This window comes from Coturnix japonica, chromosome 8, assembly GCF_001577835.2.
Source record: "Coturnix japonica isolate 7356 chromosome 8, Coturnix japonica 2.1, whole genome shotgun sequence".
Classification (NCBI taxonomy): domain Eukaryota; kingdom Metazoa; phylum Chordata; class Aves; order Galliformes; family Phasianidae; genus Coturnix; species Coturnix japonica.
Window position 1 is genome coordinate 20,789,931 of NC_029523.1, and position 21,156 is coordinate 20,811,086.

The window sequence follows — 21,156 nt, forward strand, 5'->3', positions numbered from 1 at the left end:
GGATGCAGTTCATCGTTTTATAAGCAGAATAGTAAGTAACCTCTCATCTGTTTCCAAAGGCTGTTACTGATAAGAGATATATAACCTGCTTTGTATTCCCAGGAATAACTACTTTGGCTGGATAGGAGAAGAGTGCATTTGTTTTTTATGGTTTTGCAGACCCAACCACTATGTTTTGTTATTTTGCAATATTCACACCAACACTGATTTATGTTGGGATAAACACTGGAGGCAGCTGTTTTACTTTCATATACATTCACTCCCCAAAACTACCTAGAATATCTTATTTTCCTTCAAAGAACTTCAGTAAGACCAAGACAAAACTGCTCATCATTTAATATGGGATTTTAAAAGCTCAGTAAAGTAATGAAAAGGTACATTTGGAGAAAATAGGGAAAAGGACAAGTTACTGAATTTGAGTCTGACTCCACAGACAGCTCTCCAGGTACTTTTAATAGCAGCTATCCTCATTCCCTAGCCACCGTTTCAGATATTTATTCCCATTTTACTCCACTCCCCAAATCACACCCATACACAGCCAGTCAGATTTGGATCTATGGTGAGACAGACCAAGACTAAACCTCTCCTTTTCTAAAAGCAGTCTTTCAAACAATGGACAGAGCCCAGAATGGTGACCCTTTGCAGAGCTGCACCAGCACAGCAGTGGGACTGGCTCTTACCAGACAGATCTGCATCTGGCATAAACCTGCACTGATATACATCTAAGTATTTCAGATAAAGTATTTCTGAACCTCCAAAGGCATTCTTACCAGACACCTCAAAATAAAAAGAAAGAAAAAAATAAGAAGCGTTATAAACCAGTAAAGGCACAAACTTCCAGACATTAGCCAAGGTTATAAAATAGGCCAAAGAAAGAATGAGGTAATGATTAAAAACATGTTCATCTGCTTTACCTAAGTCCAAGTTGATATTACCAATAACTCTGGCTTACCATATATTTTACAGTAAGCACTACTAGTCTTTCAGATTAGCAAGCCATATATATCTTTAGTGCTTTATTCTCAGACTGTTTCACCACAAATGACAGCTCATTCCACAAACAGTTTATCTTATGGCTAAAGATATATAAATACATACTAAAAACACTGTTGGAAGTCTCTGAATGTATAATGCAGCCTGATAGACATGGTAGTGATTGTAACACTGCATTGTAGACAAATGTTAAAGAAACTTGGCAAGAAAAAACACATTTTAGCTACTCAAAATTCAGATTTTCTCAGTCTTGTCCCCTTCTGATGAATGGAACATATGGGAGTATTGTTCATAAAACTTGCATTGCTGTTCTCCATGTCTACCAAAATTCTTCATCATGACAATATTTACCAAGTTGCATATACTTTCAAATTTGAATTAATAACCTAGATTTTTTTTTTCCCCTGTACTTCCAGGTTTATAGCAAAAGGAAAACACTTTAGAAGCAATGTGTTGTGAGAATTTAACAGTAGATGTTATAGCAACAGAGGTAGTGGAGTGCTTGCTGGCAAAGGCAACTATCCAGTTAAAAGCTATCAATGCTAAGTGAGATAAAAGACAGGAAAGAAAGTGACGGCTTTGCCAAGAAGCAGTTTAAAGTCTGACATTATAAACAAAACACATGTAAATCTAGACATAAATCTTCTCTTGTATGATGAAACCTCTGTAGCATTTGAGCTAACATTATTACTTACATACAAACATTTCCTGAAATACAGTATCACAAGTGCAGAGCGGCCTTTAACCTTGTGTTCATCCACTCAAGAACCACGTTATTTATTATCCTTTATCCCTTAATTATGGGGACTTCACCTACTGCTCGCTGCTCATTTGAAATGCAGAATAAAATACAATAGATGTCTGAAGACTTAACAGGTGTCAACTAGATATTTGCCAGCTACCACTACTATTCTACTGGGAGGAGCCGCTGTTCTATAAATACTAATTAGACTTCTGCACATGATCTTGCTGAAATACCTAAGGTGATGAGTGGCCAGTTGTTACTTTTAAAAGATTAGCACAATTTAAAAAACTAATGTCCCCAGTGAGGCAATGCTCACACTGAATAATCAAGAGTTATAGCTGTTCTCTGCCCAAAGGGAATATTTGCTCACTTCATCATTTGGAAAATCTGCTGCCTCTCTAGCAAGTCACTCTTCTATTTCACTTTGAGAAAGTTGTAAAACTTCATAGAATAAATATAATGGAATAAAATAGGCATGCCCACATGGTAGATTTTAATAGCTTCTTGGAGATTTTAGTTTGAAATGATGAAGAAACTGCGACCAAAACAGATCTCACTTAAATGAAGTATAAAAGAGAGATTACACTAGAAACTGCATCAGCGTAGCAAAAATGCAATTTACTGTAATCCACCTCAACCTCAACTCTTCACCTCCACAAGTCAGAAAGACCCAAAGAGAACAATTGCCTGTTACACTGCTATACTATACTATATACTATATACTATGCTACACTGTTACTATATTTGAAGTATAGATTATCAAGAAAGAAATACCTAAAATCTCAGTGCAATCATTCCAGACTAGCAGATAACTGTAAGCAAAAATGCTAAGTCACCACATGCAGCCCATTCCACTGGCTTGAAATAGAGCCTTGATTTTCATATTGAAACATAACTGACGTAACATGGTGTGACAGCACTGTGTTTCTATGTATGAGCTGTGATTCACTGTGGTGAGATCTGACTGATGCAACTGACATAACCTGATACTATTCAGTAACAACCTAGCACGTCAACTAAAAAACAACCCACCCAGGCAAATAGGAATAGAGACACAGAACATAATTCATTCTTATTCCTTTTTTTTTTTTCCTTGCCTCTATTCCTTGTGAATAAACATTCAGTAAACCTATTACCATTTATGGTGGAAATGGATATCTTTTTAATCATTTTTCTGGTTTTCGTTTTGAAAAATAATCTTATTCTTCACCATGAAATCTGGTTTTTCCTTATCATTCAGCGTACTGCTTCCTCTTTTTAAGTAGCTCATTACTGGAAATGTTTGGCCTTACTTCAAAAGAGGAGAATATGTCAACACCAGAACATCTGTGTCCACACAGAGTGCTTTGATGACAGTGATATACCCCATTTACATCACTAACACTGAGCTAAACCTTGATACTGACTGCATTTAAAGATCTTACCCCACAGGGCAAGAGAATACAGGTCAAAAATGTTGATCTGTGTTTGACACACTTTACTTCAAGAGCACTCGGCAAAGATTTGTTTCAGCGAGTCAAGGAATCAAACTCGCAAAACATCGCGGAGCTCGGAGCCATATTCACATAACCACATTTGAAACAAACATTAAAATTCACAGTCTCTGGAGGCCAATCTGCTTTCAATACAGAGGATTTTGCAAGCTATGTGGTCAAATTCTATCCTGAATACTCTGGGAACTTTCTGATTTCAATCAGAAGGGCACAGCACTGCCCAAATGCAAAACAAAGATTAGACACTTTTTAGACAATTTTTAATATAAGATGAAGAATCCCAAGTATTATTCTTCAACAACTCTGAATCACAAGAACCTTCACATAAACCTCAGCACTTCAGCAGCATTAAACAATTTAATTCAGTACTGCTTTCTAGATTAATATCTAAGCAGCATCAAACAAGACCAAATCAGCTCAAGACAAATGATGCCCTACTTGTGCTCAAGCACCACAACTACCTGTACACTGCATGTGCATGGAAATCTTATTTCAGAAGAAAACCAGAAAATTTTATGTACAGATTTCATTAGAACACCATGGAAACAGATAAAGAAGCAACTGCAAGAGGCACAAGCCACGTGGAAGGTAGCTCTAATAGAAAGCATGTATTTGAAAATAATCTATGTATTTACCCACTTGGAAAATATACATCTAATTCCTATAACATCAAGACAGTTATACTGAGGAGACCCTAATATCACTGAGGCCCCTGATAACAGCATGAATTAATGCAAACCTTCAAGGTACAGCAACTTTTCATACATGGGCTATTAGAAAAAGAAAAAATATTTTAATACAATAATTGCCTTTTTCAAAGAAAGAAATTAGAGCTAGGATTTCTCAAACAGGATTAAAGTACGGTTGCAGCCCTGTAAAAGGGAGCTGCACAGCACCTGCTGCCTACACTGTGCATGGCTCCAGGCAATGCTATTCATTCCTCACTTTCATGGGAGCAAAATACACCCCCCCTAAAAATATAAAACACAAAAATAAATAGATCTCCTGGGAAGTGAAGGAGAAATCAGTTTTAAAAATAGTGAAGGAGCCTATATGTTCTAGAAAAAGCCCATTTTGCATTGTTTCGTAAGATTTACACTTTAATTTGAAACCAAAGTAAGGCATAAAATTTGTATGAAAGCAATATCTGATTTATATATAGACTCAACACACAATATACTTAGCTGCAAATGCCAGACCCCAGTGAGAGAAAGGAAAGGTTTTGAAATATGATTAAAGTAAGTCTGATAAATGTTTGCCCAAAATACCCCAAAAAGAATCTTCTGAAGTTAGATGGTAAACAACTAACATGATTTTTTGCTCCAAACAACACTAAACACAATGGATTTTTTAAATTCATTTTCTATGTTATTACATATACCTATTGAGCTGAAATTGACTCCAACTACCAGTTGATTTCTGAAGCCATTTTTTTTTCTGTCCAGATGACCTTTCTATCTAATTTAAAAAACAAATATAAATAGCCCTATATGTTGGTTAGAAAAAAAAGGAAATGATCTTATGGTCACAAAAGTTAAGACTCTGGGAACTGAAGTTTTCTGATTGTTCAAGCATTTAAGGAAGATATATTTATAAGTCTGAGATAACGTGAAGATTTATTAAATAGATTAATAATTAACCAATAAAAACTTACAAGAATACTTTACAGTACACTTGTGGTCTAACCTCACTATCCATATTCAAATAAATCTAGCTAAAGGCAAATTGCATAATTGTTGAGAGTCTTGCATATATTAAGACTCATTAGATGTACATATTACTCACAGAAGACATTTTATTACAGTTGGTCTGAAAAAAAAAGCACCATCTATTTGTGTTTCATATCTGCATGATTTTCCAATGTTGAATATACTGCATAATTTAAGACCAAGTTGTTGACCTGGTGTTTTCAGCTGCATCTACATCAGCATATAAAAGACCAAATACTGCTTATTGAATTGAAGTCAACTCAGAGGGCAGAGTTGATGTTCTTAACTGCAACCTACCAGAAACAAGGGGACCAAATCCAAAAAGTTACAGAAATTCTGTTTGTCTCATAGCATATGCAAGAGTTATTTAGGGAAGTGCAAGGTTATACAAGCCAGACTAGAGCCAGGGACCATGCTGGATGGCGAGGAGATGACTGAAAAAGCGATTTAGCCAAAGCCCCTGCTGTTCAGTGTGCTCAAACAGACAACTTCAGTCACACTTACTGGAATAGCATGCTAAAACTTCATCACTGCAAGGCTGGAAAAGGCCTCTAAAGTTCAACCAGTTTATATGCACCAAAAAGAGCCTATTCTCACAACATTACTCACATACTGAAGTTCATTCCTGCTTTTACCAAAAGCTACACCTGAGACAGAAAGTCTTCACTATAAATGAATCCCAAGTAAAACAATCTTTTTGTTTCCTCATAAGCAAGCGTTTGAAATGATAACTTACCATTTTGGTCTGCTCGTGGATTTCACCATTGGAGCCATTCCATCTCTATAGAGGCTTTTTGTTTTACTGAAGTTGACGACATTGAAAATTACTCTCTAGAAAAAGAAATAAATCACAGTTATAAATTATGAAATACCCTACATATTTATCACATATACCAGCTGCATAAAAACATATAGGAAAAACAGGGATTCGTTATGCATTTTATGCTTTAAAGTACTTTTAGTCTCCATAGATCTCAGATAACACAATCTATTCCGAGTATTTTGATAGCCTACATTTTACATCTTCCATCAGTAATGTACTTTGAATGTAAATTTGAATTAATACACTGGTTTTCCAGTGTATTTTGATAGGAATCCTATCAAAATAGAGAAACTCACATTCAAAAACAAAAAAGCAAGTCCAGTTCATCTGTTGGAAATGGTGGAAAGCAGGCAGACAGGGAAAATGATCTCATGAAAACCTTTCAACTGCTTCATCGCTTAAAGATTCTTATTTCTACACAGGAACAGGAAAATAAAAACTTCGAGCATCCTTTCCCCCAAAGAAAGGATTATTCCTCTTCATTCTGTCTGACAAAAGTAAGAATTATGCTCTGTAAAAACTACACAGCATACTTATACATCAGAAATTGCACACAGCCATCACTGGTATGAATATGATAGTGATGAGAGCCCAATTCTCATCTTAGTATACACTGATAGCTTTGAGGAGACTACAGCTGGCATTTAACAGTTCAAAGGAAGAGAAAAGTCTAGATCTTCACTGGTAATGGACTGATACCAAAAGTAAATTCATGCAGAGGGAAGAAAAAAGACAAAACCTTCTTCCCTACCATCTGTCTGCTGTAAATCATTTTATGCAGAATTACTTACTCTGTTTCTGTTAAGAAAGTCTGGGGTAGACCAAGCTCATTTCATGTATTACATTAACTTTACAGATATTAAATCCAATATAGCTGGTTTCTCATACTTCTGATACGCAACATTAGTGTACACAGAAAAACTGAAACATGAACACTAAATTAACTTTGATACGATGTTCCAGGATATACTAATATGTTTCATTTGTATTTCTCTCTCTAAATTTATTTTCCGCTGGTATCAGTGAAGACTGCTAAAAATTATATTTGCCCCTAGATATTCACACATTTATTTTTACAATGAACTGTTATAATATTTACACTGTTAAATAATGGTTCATGAGAAGGCTGAGAATTAAATGGCCACTGCTTGAAATCTAGCAATTCTGACTGAAGCAATAAGATCAATTAAGCTTTCATATGTAAAATTACACAAAAACAAACATGGACCTTCCTGGCAGTCTGTTCAGAACATAGAGAAATATAACACATAAGTGAAAGCAATCAGCAGTGGGATACTGACAGCAGGAGCCAGGTACAGTTACATTTGCATGTGGAGCAGGTAAGAATCCAGGCAAACTACTCATGTATAGCTCTAATTAAGCATCTCTGTACTCAAGAAAAAAAAAAAGTCTCTACAAGCATCATAGCACTGAAGATTTCATAAATGGAAGCACAAACTGCTACGTATGCAAAGTCTGCAAATTAGTCAAAAATCTAAGAATAATCTGTGGGTGTTTACTGGAAATGGCTCAAAGTTAACAAGTTAAAAAAACACCACTTTCTTAAAGCTGTTAATTCAGTTTTGTATCAACATTAATGAGCAAACTACATATCCAAGCACATGAGATTGCAGGTATTTAGCAGTATTGTGAGTTTTCATAAGAGCCATGAGATAAGCTATAAAAATAAACTTTTAAAGTACAGTTTATATAACTTCAGATTCATAATCTTCAGCACTGAGGATATTGCTTACTTGATAAAAACATCCGTCTAAAGATATCTGGTTACTTTCTATCCTATGCTTGCAACACAAGTCTTTAAGGTAGGTAAATATATTCAGGTATGCTTCTATGTATATGCTCATATGCATACGCAATCTACATGGAAGCATTTTCCTATACTACAATGCTGAGTTTTTCCTCTCTTGCTTCTTTCATATTTGAAAACAAATTAAGTTGCTACAAATCAGTTTGTCAACCTCCATGTTTGCACAGACCGAATGAAACAAACAAGAGCTCCAAACCAATTGCCTTAAACTTTGGATGCAATCAGGCCACTGCTGGAAAGAGAAAAGTTGCTAATTTTGTTACATACTGACTCAGAGCAGACAGCTGGTAGACAATGTTCTTATTCCAATCAGGCTTATTTCGTATAACGAGCAGGGCAAATGTACACAACTGGGTAAGCAACGTATACAACAACAACAAAAAATGCAGCTCATTTAACAAAGCGCTGCAGATTATAACATTTCAGCCGCTTGCATTCACCACAGAGTAAGCAGTTAGCAAAGCATGCAGTTCTCTCAGCACGGCATACAGTTAGATTGGCAGAATGAAAAATTTAACGGCACAGAACAGAACTTTATCAACACACGCTGCTGAAGTCATAAAGCACACAAACCAAAGAGCTCAAATAAGCAGCAGAACTCAGTCAAGTATTCCTGTTGATAGTTGAAGTAGCCCATGCAGCTCAGTCACTGAAGTGTGCAAAAACGTAATGACTACAGCATACACACCTCAGCCAGAAAAATATGCAGCTCACTCAATAAGGTATGCAAACTTCTCTGAACTGAACGCTACAACAACAGCTTGTGATACAGCAAGCATCATTTTCTATACACAACTAGTTTTATTTTTCTTAATTTCTGCTTGGTCTATAATATATCAGCTGTAAACCACAAAGGGCAACAACGCTAGATATATGGTACGCAAACTGAAGCATTCTCTAAGAAAATTATCACTGTACTTTTTGTTTTAATGAATTATAGAGACTTATAACGGGAGGCATTTAATGAGCAATATAATTTAAAAGCTCAAGAAAAAAAAAAAAAAGAAACTACTCAATTTTTACAGAGGAGTGCAAAGAAAATAAAACTAGATGAAACGTACTTAGAAATTCCCTAGGAATTGCTCTGGTCTCCAGAGCATTGATCCAGAGAAAAACGACAGAGAAATTTCACAACAAAAATACTTGTATTCACTTCAGAAGGTATAAATACCACTAAAAGAAGCAATATTCTAACTTATAACTGAAGTGAAATCACACAATGATTGTTTCTGGTACAGCATATTTTCAATCTACTGCATCACTCTGACAAATGGCTGCAACTTCTGGGTTGGTGGAAGAGGCACAATGCAGAAAAGACTCTCAGAACACCAGCAAGCACCACTGAACCACATTGGGGCACACATCAGGGAGGAAGATGTCTACTACAATTTTAGGTTCTGTGCTTGGACTGCCAGGGGTGGGAGATACTAGACAACACAAGACCACAGGTACTTTCTGCCAACTGAAAGACAACATCCCTTTTGCACGATGCATAACTAAGCATAACTAAGTGTATGGTTAAAGTCATTAAGCAAGAAAAATTAAGATAGATCTGTCTTGCCCTAAAAGTTTATTGATAAAAATCTGCTTTTCTGACCTTTGCAAAGTTATTTCAGAAATTCAAAGTACAGTCAGGTGTTTAGGTTTGCACTAATTTGCATTTATTTGGTTCTTGTTTTATAATTGTGTTGTTGTTTTTAACATGAGCGAGGTAAAAACAGACCCTGAACACAGGCAGAAAAGATGGCTAAAGCACATTGCACTATTGGTATTAGTAATAGAAACACACAGATTCCTGACTGGGGCTGCAAGGAGCTGCTAGCTTAGGAGGGGAGCAGCACAGGTGGTTTGTGATCAGAGCTGAAGTCATTAAGCATGGATGGCCGTATTTTACATCATATTCTAACATGGCTCTGTAAGCACAAGGTAAGCCTTAAGGTACAACACAAAAGTTCATCATAAATCACTCACATCCTAGCAGGTTTTCCATCTGAACCAACCAACACTGAAGCATGTCTCCAGCAGATCAGTCACCCCTTCGCTAAAGGCTAAGTGCCTTCCCCCAGGAGAAGGTCACACTAAGCCCCTTAAAAAAAAAAAAAATCTACCAGGTTTATTTTGGGTGATTTTCTTCAGCAAACTTCTCGGGAATAACAGAGCTGCTACAGTTGACATTAAAAGAAGAAAACAAACAAACCAAAGAACACCACAGAATTCAGCCTGAGGCAGACACCTGGCACATTCAAATAGCTACAAATATGAGAAGTTACATCTAACTCAGAAGAGGATTGGTAATAGAAGGCATTCTTAGTATTTATGTGTTTATTATGGTTAGGCTGAGGCTGGACTTGATGATCTTTGAGGTCTTTTCCAACCTGGGTAATTCTATGATTCTAAGATTCATTTCCTCTTCTGCTGATTTCTTAGTTATTATAGCATTTGGGGAATTCCTGAAACCTGCACTATTTCATGAACAGAGATATCCTTTCCTTACTCTCTTCTTTAAGTTTTTCCTTAGCATCTTTCTCTTCTATAAATGAAAATTTTCCTCCTTCTTATGGTCAGAACTGCTTTAGAATTACATTCCATTTTAAAAAATAAAACCAGAAAGTAAAGAAAAATGAATTCCTCGAGCCAACCCCACAAGTTGTGAGATTTTTGACTCACTATTTCTGAATGTGAGAAACTGGCAACATGGGACTGCTGCCTTCTCACAAAAAGAGCTACATTGCTGTATTTGTGTCAGGAGGTCTTTGGGATCTTTCATGACAAAGCACCTTGTATAAAGCTATATAAAAATAAATTAGACCAGAGAGATTTCAAAACAGAGAGGAAAAAAACTGTTACCTGTAACTGCTATGGATGCTGAAGATCACAAATAATACAACCACCCATTCTGTGCAAAACCCCCAATGAAGTTTGAGAAAAGTCATTTTTCTGACCTTTTAAAACGTAAAGCATTCATTACTGCTAGCATTTTAAAGCAAGACATATTTGCTTTTCTCCTTCGCAGGAATACACAGCCTTTCAATCTGGAAAGTTCTAAACACTGATAGCGTTTAGTCTTTTCAATTAAAGAGTTTTCAAAACCTACTGGCACACAGAAGGGGAAAATAAATATTCACCTACTGAGAGAGGATGTTAGCAACCATCTTGGGCTCCACCAGGCTCACTAATCAGTTGCACCTGTGTCTTGTTAACTAGAAATTGTGAAGCCCTTGTAAAGCAACGAAGTCTTATGAAAGCGACACAGAAAATGGCTCACAGATTGTGAATTATAAGGCTTTTTCCCTCGGTAGAGATCTTCACTTAGCTACTTAAAAGACTGAAATGCTAAAATCTAGGACGTTACAAAGAGCAATGTGAAAATAAGACTCAAAGGATTTTAGTGTAGTAAGACCTCAGATATATTACTATGCAATGTATAAAATGAGCTTTACGTTTACGTTTGTGTGGTACTGGAGATATTCTTGACGCTCATAATATCCCAGAACCAAGAACCTGTTCTTGCATTTTCATTTCATCATAGAATCGGTCGTTTGAGTTGGAAAGAGCCCTTAAAGGCCACCCGATATAACTTCCCCTACAATGAACACGGACACCTACCTTTCCATCAGGTGCTCAGAGCCTCGTCCAGTCTGACCTTCACTGTCTCCACGTCTCGGGCATCCACATCTGCTGGCAGCCTGCTCCAGAGCCTCACGACCCTTAAGACTAAAACCACGTTCCTCATATCCGGTCTAAGCCTTGCCTTTTTTGGTTTAAAACCTTTTCCCCTTGTCCTCTCATTCCTCTCCTTCCTTCTCATGGCCCCCTTTTAGATATTGAAATGCCCCTGCCTGAGGTGTTAATGACAAACATAACAGTTTGAAAAGATTACCAAATAAGGCTCATGCCTCGTTTCACTTTCCTTTCTGTTAGTTCTTTCCTCGCCTCCAAATTAACACTTAAGTGCAGTCAAAGATGTAACACCTGTGTACAGCAGCATTTCTAATTCAGAATCACCTGTTGATGCTAATTTTCCTCACCTGGGCCTGGGGAAGGGGTAATACTGTGCAAAAGGTCATCTTCTAATATAAAGCTTTCAAAAGGATCTGGGCAGTGATTTTGAGAAGTCGGTAAGTAGAAGTTTAACAGCAGAGTTTTGTTACCATTAAGCAAGGTAGTCTTTATTGGCAGCACTAGGGTAGCATCGAGATAAGTCTCCAAGAACTCTTCACCAGTTGGTCGTTCCTGAACAGGTGATATTTTCACTCGAGTTACATATTCATTACATTCCCAAATTCATTATTCTATCCATCCCCAGTGATTGCCCAATAGACACAGCCTTATTTGGTGATCTTCAGTGTCATCTGGCACCGTGATGGTCCCCTGTCAGTCCATTGTGAGTCTTTGAGGTGGTCTTTTATTTCCTCCAACAACTCTTTTGTCCCAAAGATTGCTGCAGAATGCAAGGACAATCAAGAAGGCTCTGCACACACAAAGGGGAACGTCTTGATGCTGTCTGCCACATTCTTGGCACTCTTCTGTTGTTCCTTTTGCCTTGTTAAAGCATATGAGCCTTATAACGTGTCTCCTCATTTACATTTATCATCTGCACGAAATATCTAAAGACTATTGTAGTGTAGCAAGCAAGAATTAACAGAATATTTGGTGTAATTCTTCAAATCAGCAGGAACCACTATTCTGTTCAGTGTTATGCTGTGGGCTGACCACTAACCTGTGTGTTGCTGGACCTAAACACTGAGTCACACACAGTCTTCCCATTTGACCTTTCCTGGGAAAATAGCAAATTTATTACTGAGCACCCTTCCCCACCAGCAGAAGCCAACTTTCTAGTAATGTTTTTGCTTTCCATCAGAGCATCAATAATCTAAAGCTTCCCACTGAAATCTCAAAAGTGTCTTTTTAGAAAGCTGGCAGTGGAATGAAAGATGAACTCAGGTTCCTTGCTTCCTTAGGCCAAAATCTCCAATCTGTCATAAAGCATAATTTGTTTTGTGCTGATTCCTCAAAAAGAAAATACTAAGAGTCCTGACAGGGCATATAACCAAGCTACAGATGTACTGAAAACATATTTGAAGCTGAAGCTTCCTGCCAATTTTTTCCATTCTTTTTAGCAAAATATCAACATAAGTGTAGGAAAACTAAGTATCTTCATTTAATCAGGTCTAGGAAAAAAAAATTATATATATATATAATATATATATACTTTTATTTTCTGTTTCTTCTCTTTTCATTCATGCACAAACTCTGGACAAAGAACCGATCCTAGTTACATTACTAGCTAATTGTAGTGCTGCAGGAATACATGAACAACTTCTATCTGACCTTTGACTGGATGCCTGAACTGCTCTGCTCGTGGCATTTACTTTCACCTGGGCATACGTTTTCAGAATATACCCAATATATATATATATATTTCAGAATATGTTTTCAGAAATATTAAATAAAGGAACAGTGGGTGGTCTTCCAGTGAGGCTTTCTATACTAGCTAAATTATTTCCTAGTATATTCCACGTCATGTAGCAAAAGTTGCCAGATGACATTGGTGTTATCGTCACATATTAAACTCTTTCTGCATAATCACACAAGCTATGTGTATTTAGGTTCCACACTCTATTCCATCAGTGTTATAGCTGCAGGTGGGTAGTAACAGCTGGCTGTTCTGGAACACATTTGCAAAGTTTGCTGATATCTTACATCCCTCCAGAGGAAGCAGCTGAAAAGACTCAAGTTTACCTTTTCCTAATAGATTTTTTTTCTTTAGACAGTGATGAAATGCTGTAAAGTTTGGTAGAATAGTAATAAAAGCCTATGAGCACAGGCATAAGGTGTGATACTGAAGACCAGAGAATGAAGTGGCAAGTACTGACTTGTGGGAGTCTCCTCCTCACCAATCCTTTCTTCTCTGTAAGTCGACTTTTATACTTTTCTAAGCACTTCAGTAAGTCAGCCTATGATCCAGAATCAAAGCTTCTCTTACTAACAAAAGATTCACTCATCAACAAATTAGTCATTTGTGATGGATAACTGGTGCACAGCCATAACTACTCAGGCTTAAATCATACAGGTGGAGTGCTGACAACTGTCACTCTCACTGAAATGCTGCAAGACAGTGGGTGAAAGTGGCACTAGCAATGAGGAAGAGGCAGTAATATTTGTGTGGATCATGATTTTGTTCAACTTGTGAAAACAAAGACAATAATAATCACAATTTAAATAGTATGCAAACACAAAGGCAGTAATCCATCTAATACCCAAGATGGAAGGTGAGAAAGAAAATGGCTTTTCATGTGTGATCGCAATAAGCAAAAGGAAGATAATGAAATGCCTGTTAAGAGTGAGATTTGGATGAAGTTTTTCCAGCAATTGTTTACTTTGGATTTTTGCAGCAGGCATTAAAGCTATTGTTTGTTTAAAAAACTGTTGTTTATCTGAAGCTTGTGGAAAAAGACATTTGGTAGAAAGAAGGATATTACAAAGCATAGAAAGCTGAAAGGCACAATATATGGAAGAGATCAAAACCAGCACCAATATATTTGCTTCAGTATTCTCTGAAGCATTACAAAAGCAAAGTCATTTTGGTGTGTACAACCACTCACTACTGCTGCTAGTGGGCTTGGTTAGGTTACTAGGACCCTAGTCTTGCAAACATATAAATTATAATATTATAAATAAATAAACTCTATTTATTTCTCCAGAAACTAAGCACAGATGGGCTTTGTGTCCAGGTTCTTCACAGAGGTCTTTGGTTTTCTCTTCCTTTTAATTGAATTATTCCGATTGTTATTACAATCAAACCTTTGAATCTTTTCTGTTTTGCCATGCATGGTTGTAAACAGTAATGGAATAAAGATTTGCTCATATTCTGCTTCCCCTATATTGAGACTGAACTGGAACGGAATCCTTAGATCCCGAAGAAGCTGCAGTGTCACTAAAAAACCACTCAGAACATGAAAATGGCACACTGTCATGGCACGTAACCTCTTCTTCTCTCCCATAAAATTAACAATTCTTGCTGCTACTACTACCAAGTTAAAATACCTTTTTTGTTTTCTTTCTGTCTGAATCCTTTTTTAATTCTGCAGAGGTTACACGATTCACCTAATTCTATAAGGGAACATAACTGACATGTTCGTGTACATTGGACTCACTATCAACAACTAGAAGTTTGTGATACTGATTTGAAACATTGATTCCTAAATTATTTCTATAGTACTCCAGCATGATCTCTTATGTTTTCAGATTCCACCCCAAGTGTTCAGCTTCTGTAATAACAGACTATTCATTGTTATATACAGAGGTAAGTAGAAGGAAATCTGATCTAATTCCTGCAATTTTCATGTACCTGTCTATTTGACATTTAGAATAAGAACTCAGAGCTACCTAACTAACCGTAGCAGGAAGGGAATATCTGAAATGTCCTCCTGGCTTTGAAAATCCTTTTCTAAAGCCGAAATGCTGAAGGTTGGATTCAAAAGATTATCTCTGTCCAGTTGTAACTGATTTACAAGTGTGTTTTACAGGTGATTTACAGCCTGTTTAAAAAAAATATTTTGGCAATGCAATGTCATAAGCTAAACAAAATAAACTGGAGGATTTGAACAGGAGAGTTCGGTGTCCTAAAGCAACATGACCTTTGCTGCAGTTGTATAACACAAGAGTCATTTCAACCACACTCTAACTCCATATTCAGAAAGGAAAAAAATGGCAATGAACATATCAGTATTAGGGCACGCAGCATAGCTGCAGTCCAGCAGTTAGATCCTTTTTTCTTTTTCAAAATGTCACTGGTATAGCTTACATCTTATCCTGGCTGAACTTCAGACATGAATGAAAGGATATTCATAATCAGAAAAGCTCCCAAACGTACCTATTTAGCCACACTTTTTAGTGCTCCCATAGACTTCAAGTTAAGTAAACACTCACAGGTCCTTCCTGAAGAGGAGGTGGATTTCTGATTCAGTTTTAAAGACAGGCTAGAAATATGGGGAAAACATACTGGATTTACCAAGATCCCATAGGCTCCATTTATGCTTAGCAACTGATCACTGTAGATTGGAAGTGACACTTCTGCAGCTTTGGGATTTGGGGACTCTTTTATTACTGTAGAAGATCAACTGTAAATGTAATACTGCTTTGGTAGCTTATGTAGATCAATCTGAAATGTTGCATGAATAAAAGGAATTTGAGAGTCAATCATTCACCTTTTTTACTTTGAAGTACTTTGCTCAAACTGTTATATTATATTTATCAGAAACATTGAGGAGATACTGAGCAAGACTGAGTGCAACTTCTGGTAACTTTCCCCAGAAATAAGACTCCAAAATCATGGAACAGTGCTGAATATCTTGTAAGAAACTGCATCATATTTAACCAAAGTCCCTTTAAGTATTTCACGGATTAGATTTTACTTCAGTTCACTCCCAAATGCTAGTGTAAAAATCTGTTTCAAAGTGTCCTCTTGGTAGAGAAAACATCACCTGGAAATGGCTGCTTATTCTTCTGCAAGTCAGCAATTGCACAGCTTTGAGGCCACCTCAAATGCTCTGTGCATGTTAACAGATAAATTCCACATTTATTAATGTGCCCATTTGCTGGAATATTAAAATTGCTGAAATCCCTTCTGAGGAAATGCTAGAACTTCAAACCCAGTATTTTAAGATAACATCTCAATGTTAGCCCTAATGCTGAGGAAGAGCTTTTGCACTTTATGTTATTCAAGCTTGGTCTATTAAAAAGAGACTAAGAGGAATGGTTTTGGAAACCATATTCTAATACACTTCCTTCAGTATTTTCATGCAGTTGAAAATCACAGCATCAGAAGACACAGATTATCAGCATCAGATTAGCAAAAATATTTGTGACCAGAGATCTGAGACATTCTCTGCTTCCCTCGTGAAGTAACCACAAATTATCATCTTCAGTTTTTCGTACTCCAATCATATAACCTCAAAACTGAGACAGTTCACATGAATTTTTGTTTTGTTTTAGTGCAGTGCATATGACAAGCCTCCCTTTAGTTTCATTTCTAATGTATAGCTATCGTATAGTCAAATGCTGCACCAAGAGCCAGCCTACATCATCACAAATTAAAATATTCACAAGTCTACTTTCATGGCCAAGCATGGGGAGGGGGAAGGAATCCACTTATTAGAAATGAGGCAAGAAAGGAAAAAGAAATGTGTGAGTGGCATGAGTAGGAGACTATGACAAAAATACTAACATGAGCTTCAAAAATAACGAGGAGTTCCTCACAAAATTGGGCAAGTGGTCTCCCAACAAAACACAAATAGCAGTCACATGGGAAATTTGTTTCTGTGCTCCATACACAATTGACACTCATGTCAACAGAAATTTTAGATATGCCAGGAATGAAGATTTAAGCTGTAAATGTGACAATGAGAAATAAAACGGTGATTCGGATTTGGGGTGTCAGCTGTGAGATGAGCGTGCAGAGTGTCTCAAGAGGGTAAAATACTCAGCTTAGCTCTGCCCTAGTTGTGGATCATTAGGGATTTATTCGGCATAAATCAAAGCAATCTGAACAGTGCATGCTCACCCCAGCTGCCGTGATTCCAGCATGGGAAAGCTGAGTCACTCACTCTCTGTGATAGCACTGAGTACAAATTTTGGTGCAAAGACTCCCTGAAGTGGGTACTTTCTTTATTCAGATGACAGTTCAGACCAACATGCAAAACCTGTGCACACCACAAGCTCAGATCAATATCTGTGGATAAATAATACTTTCACATCAAGAAACTTTTGTTGTCTTTATGTATAAAAGGCAGCTTAATAGCAACTGTGGGCTTATTTGTCTCTACCATGGCAAATTCTATGAAACACTGACTAAAAAATTAACTAGGGGGACAAACAGCCCACTACTAAACGCTGTCCTGATCCTAAAAGTGTATGGCAAATACCCTCTTTTGGAGAGAGAGCAATTCCTTTTTTCACGTTGTGTACCACAGCTCATGTTTGAAGACACTTTTTTTTCTTATGTAATTGACTGGGAAAAGTGCCTATAGAGAAAAAAAAGCAACTTTACAGGATAGATTAAAATTTTGTCCAAAATTGTAACTCTATTACCCTAACCATAAACGAGATTACACGATATTTTACTAGAACACTGACAATTCTAAAACCTATTAAAAATATGAACAAATCAATAAAGATAAAGGAGAATTATACATATAAGAACATCTTTATTGAACAATTCTTATAGATCGTCTTGAAATAACATTGTTATAGACGTTTGCTTGGATGATCTTATTGCTAAGTTTTAAGGTAATAACTATAGTAGTTTTGCATTATGTCCTCCCCAGCTGCAAACAAGCAGAAAAATCCAAAAAGATTCAGATATAAACATATATGAAGATGTCTTTGAGGAGTTTTAGGGTTTTAATCACATTTCCAGTATGTCTATTAATTAAAAACCCAGCTAAAATGAAGCAGGGATAAAGAAAAGCATCATTTTACGTGCATAACCTATAGTAAATGTGTTGAATTAGCTTGTCACTTCTGTTGGGAAGTCTTATGTAACTTATAAGAATTTTTTTTCATGACAGTCATTTCTATCTTCATTAAATATAATCCAGATAAACAGTCTTAAAATGGTCTGGTAAATTTAAAACAGCTGTTTCAACATTTATTTGAAAACATTTTCCTTCAATTTCATAAATTTTCATATATAAATGCAAGATTGTAAGAGTAAATTGTGATTCAGAACAAGGGCAGCTGTTGTACCAAGAATTTGGTATTGCTGATAACTGGATTTTAAGATTTATTTTAATCTCAGTACAAGTTTAAGTGAGCTAAAATGGTTATGTCAGCACCAGAATGTGTCATGGCAGACCTCGATATGTTAAACAAAGTTTCTCAGCTAAATACAGTTTTATACACAGATTTCCCTTATGGATTTCCCTTACTGGGCAACTCATTTCTCTTTGCTTCTTTTACCTCAAGGACAACCACTCTCAAGAAAAAATTGTCAGTGTCTTATTTATAATGGCAGATCTCAGCTTTGATTTTGGAAGCTTTTGATCTCTTGATGGCCCAAAAGCTTTAAATACAGGAGAAACTGATGCTTTTTTGGCATCCTGCAGTGTGCCTGAACCTCAAAAGCAACTTTTACTCCCAGAAGTGAATTACTGAAGCACTGTAAACAAAACACAAACGTCACACAACAATGAATACCTGAAACAACATCTTTGTCAGACAGATGACAATCTCTGATCATATGAAAAGCAGTTTTAGAAACTAATCTGCAAGCAAATAAAAATATAATATATTGAATTCACAACATTTCAGATATTCTTTTTGGGAAGCCATACAAAATTTCAAATATGTTCATTCTTTGAAATATTTAGTCCCTGAGAAAAAGATCCTACATCACAGAAATGCATATAACCTGGTTATGACATAACTGTCAGTAAATAGAATATAGAAAACTGTCTTCAACAAAGCTCTCATATCTGATGAATTAGAAAATAAGAGCATAAATTATAGACTGATAAAATATTTGATATCACTTGGAGAAGTAAATTCAGATTAGAAAGTGACAATGACAGCTATTTTATCTCTAGGAACCTCTTTTCAGATGGATTTTATTGATTAGATAAGACCTCTAGACAAACACAGAATACAGTTGTCCTAAATTTCAAATGCGAGAAAGCCTAGCTTTTTTTTCCTCTCTCTCTTTTAAGAAGTTATTCATTAGCTCTTATGAAAGCTTAGGGGTTTTTTGTTTTTTTGGGTTTTTTTGGTTTTTTTTTTTTTTTTTTTTTTTTTTTTTTGTCTATCTGGTGATGAAGGGAAAGGAAAGGAGAAAAAATAAAGAGGGACAAGACAGCACTATGATACGTAATATTCTTGGGGTGGATTCTTTTGTTTATTTTTGTTTTAGTTTTAGCACCAAGACAGAGTAAAACTGGCTTACTAATTCCCTGGTTAATATCTCTTGGTGCCGTTTTAAGGATGCAAGAATTAATAAAATACAAGATCCATGCCTCAGTCCATCATATTTGTAAGGAAACTGGAAACAAAGACAAAATGTTGTAGACTAGTAGGTTGGATTCTGTAACTTTTTATCCTACATGAGCCTAAATATGGTTGATATAACAGCATTACTAGGAAGCAGAGCACTTTGAAGATGTCTATTCCTTATGCCAATTTATAGTGGAGTTAAATTAGCAATGAAGTACTGTACTAGTAATACATCCAGTAATCAAAGGGAAAAAACAACACAGACAACAGATATGGGAGAGCATAAATGAAAAATACTCAAAGAGACCAGGGAGTGGCTGCAGAGGATTTTCCACTTTAATGAAATTCCCTGTTCTTAGTCTTCAAATGTCTGTATGCAAAGCAATGGGCACCATTCTGACTAAACCTGTACAGTTAGGTATACAACCACATCTGCTAAGTCTTATGCATTATTGATCAGTGATGGTGTGCTTAGCCTACGCATCCTATTTACATTACATTTCTTCATCTAACGTGGCTTCTACAAAATGAGAGCTCTTTCCACTTAAACCCTGTAGTTTGTGTTCTTTGTACTTTTTAACGGTTGTGAGCAATTTAGAAGGTTAGTCTTTCAATACTAGATGAAATTGGCAATGTTTATTGGTAAATAAATGTCTAATTATCATAATTTAGGAACATTTCCAATCTCTCTTTTTTTCCCCCTAAATAAATAGCTGGAAAATGATCTCCTTTATAAATAAATGCTACTTAAACGAGAACTGTGTCACAACTTCTCTCATCCTGATGTTCTAATGCAGAGATTTTGTATTTATTCTAAACTCAAGGCAAGAACGTTTTAAATAAAAATAATGATAATAATAGAATGGACATTCAAAGACAGTCCATTCATTCCCACTTTCTGCAGAAATAGACTGTCCAGTAACAACCTGTTGACCGTCCTTGCCTTCTCAGGCAAGAATTCTTTACCGCCTCAAAGGTAATGGGGGTGACATGAGCCAGGTCCTTGAAACACTTCTTGTTTTCTTGTTTCAAGGCCCATTCTGAACAGTTCTGATTCCTTATGCCTGTTTCAGACTGTCTAGAGCAGAGGATGTAAAGTACAAATCTCGTTTCTAGTAAGTGCAACCAAATTCACACACTTCCTGACTTATATTATTGTAGAAAGCCCTTACAAATATCTGGAGAGAAAGTTTTAAAACAGTTCCCTAGTTTCCAAATCTGCTGAGAGCATTCACAAAGCAGTTTAAGCATCAGTGTTTCTGAAATCAGAAAAGGAAAATCATCAACCACTTGAAGCGGGTCCTGCTTTGACATCAGAAAGTCAATTCACTCAGCTTAGCAGCATTCAATTCTCAACAACATTTTGTTCTGGGTCTCTGTCAAGTTATTCTAGGCTGTGAAATTGTCAGGAATGATGGATGACTATCAGCCTTCTGCTATCTTCTTTCATTCTCCTTAGAGATTTGTGGCTGCTGACAGCAAAGCAAATTCCTCTTTTCTTTTTTCCTCTTTTTTTTTTTTTTTTGCACAACATACCAAATGAACAACAGTAATTATCAGAAAGCCTACACTACAAT

General features: G+C 36.4%; 1 protein-coding gene across 6 annotated transcripts in view; it reads right to left on the minus strand.

The window, feature by feature from the left end:
- The window catches only part of LOC107317605 (BEN domain-containing protein 5-like), an 801,512-nt gene that overhangs the window by 603,236 nt on the left and 177,120 nt on the right, over positions 1-21,156 (minus strand). For all 6 annotated transcript variants that reach the window (XM_015870495.2, XM_015870494.2, XM_015870491.2 and 3 more), the window contains exon 4: positions 5,677-5,771. In XM_015870495.2, the coding sequence (XP_015725981.1) occupies positions 5,677-5,771 (95 nt within the window). The remainder of the gene's footprint in view (positions 1-5,676; positions 5,772-21,156) is intronic.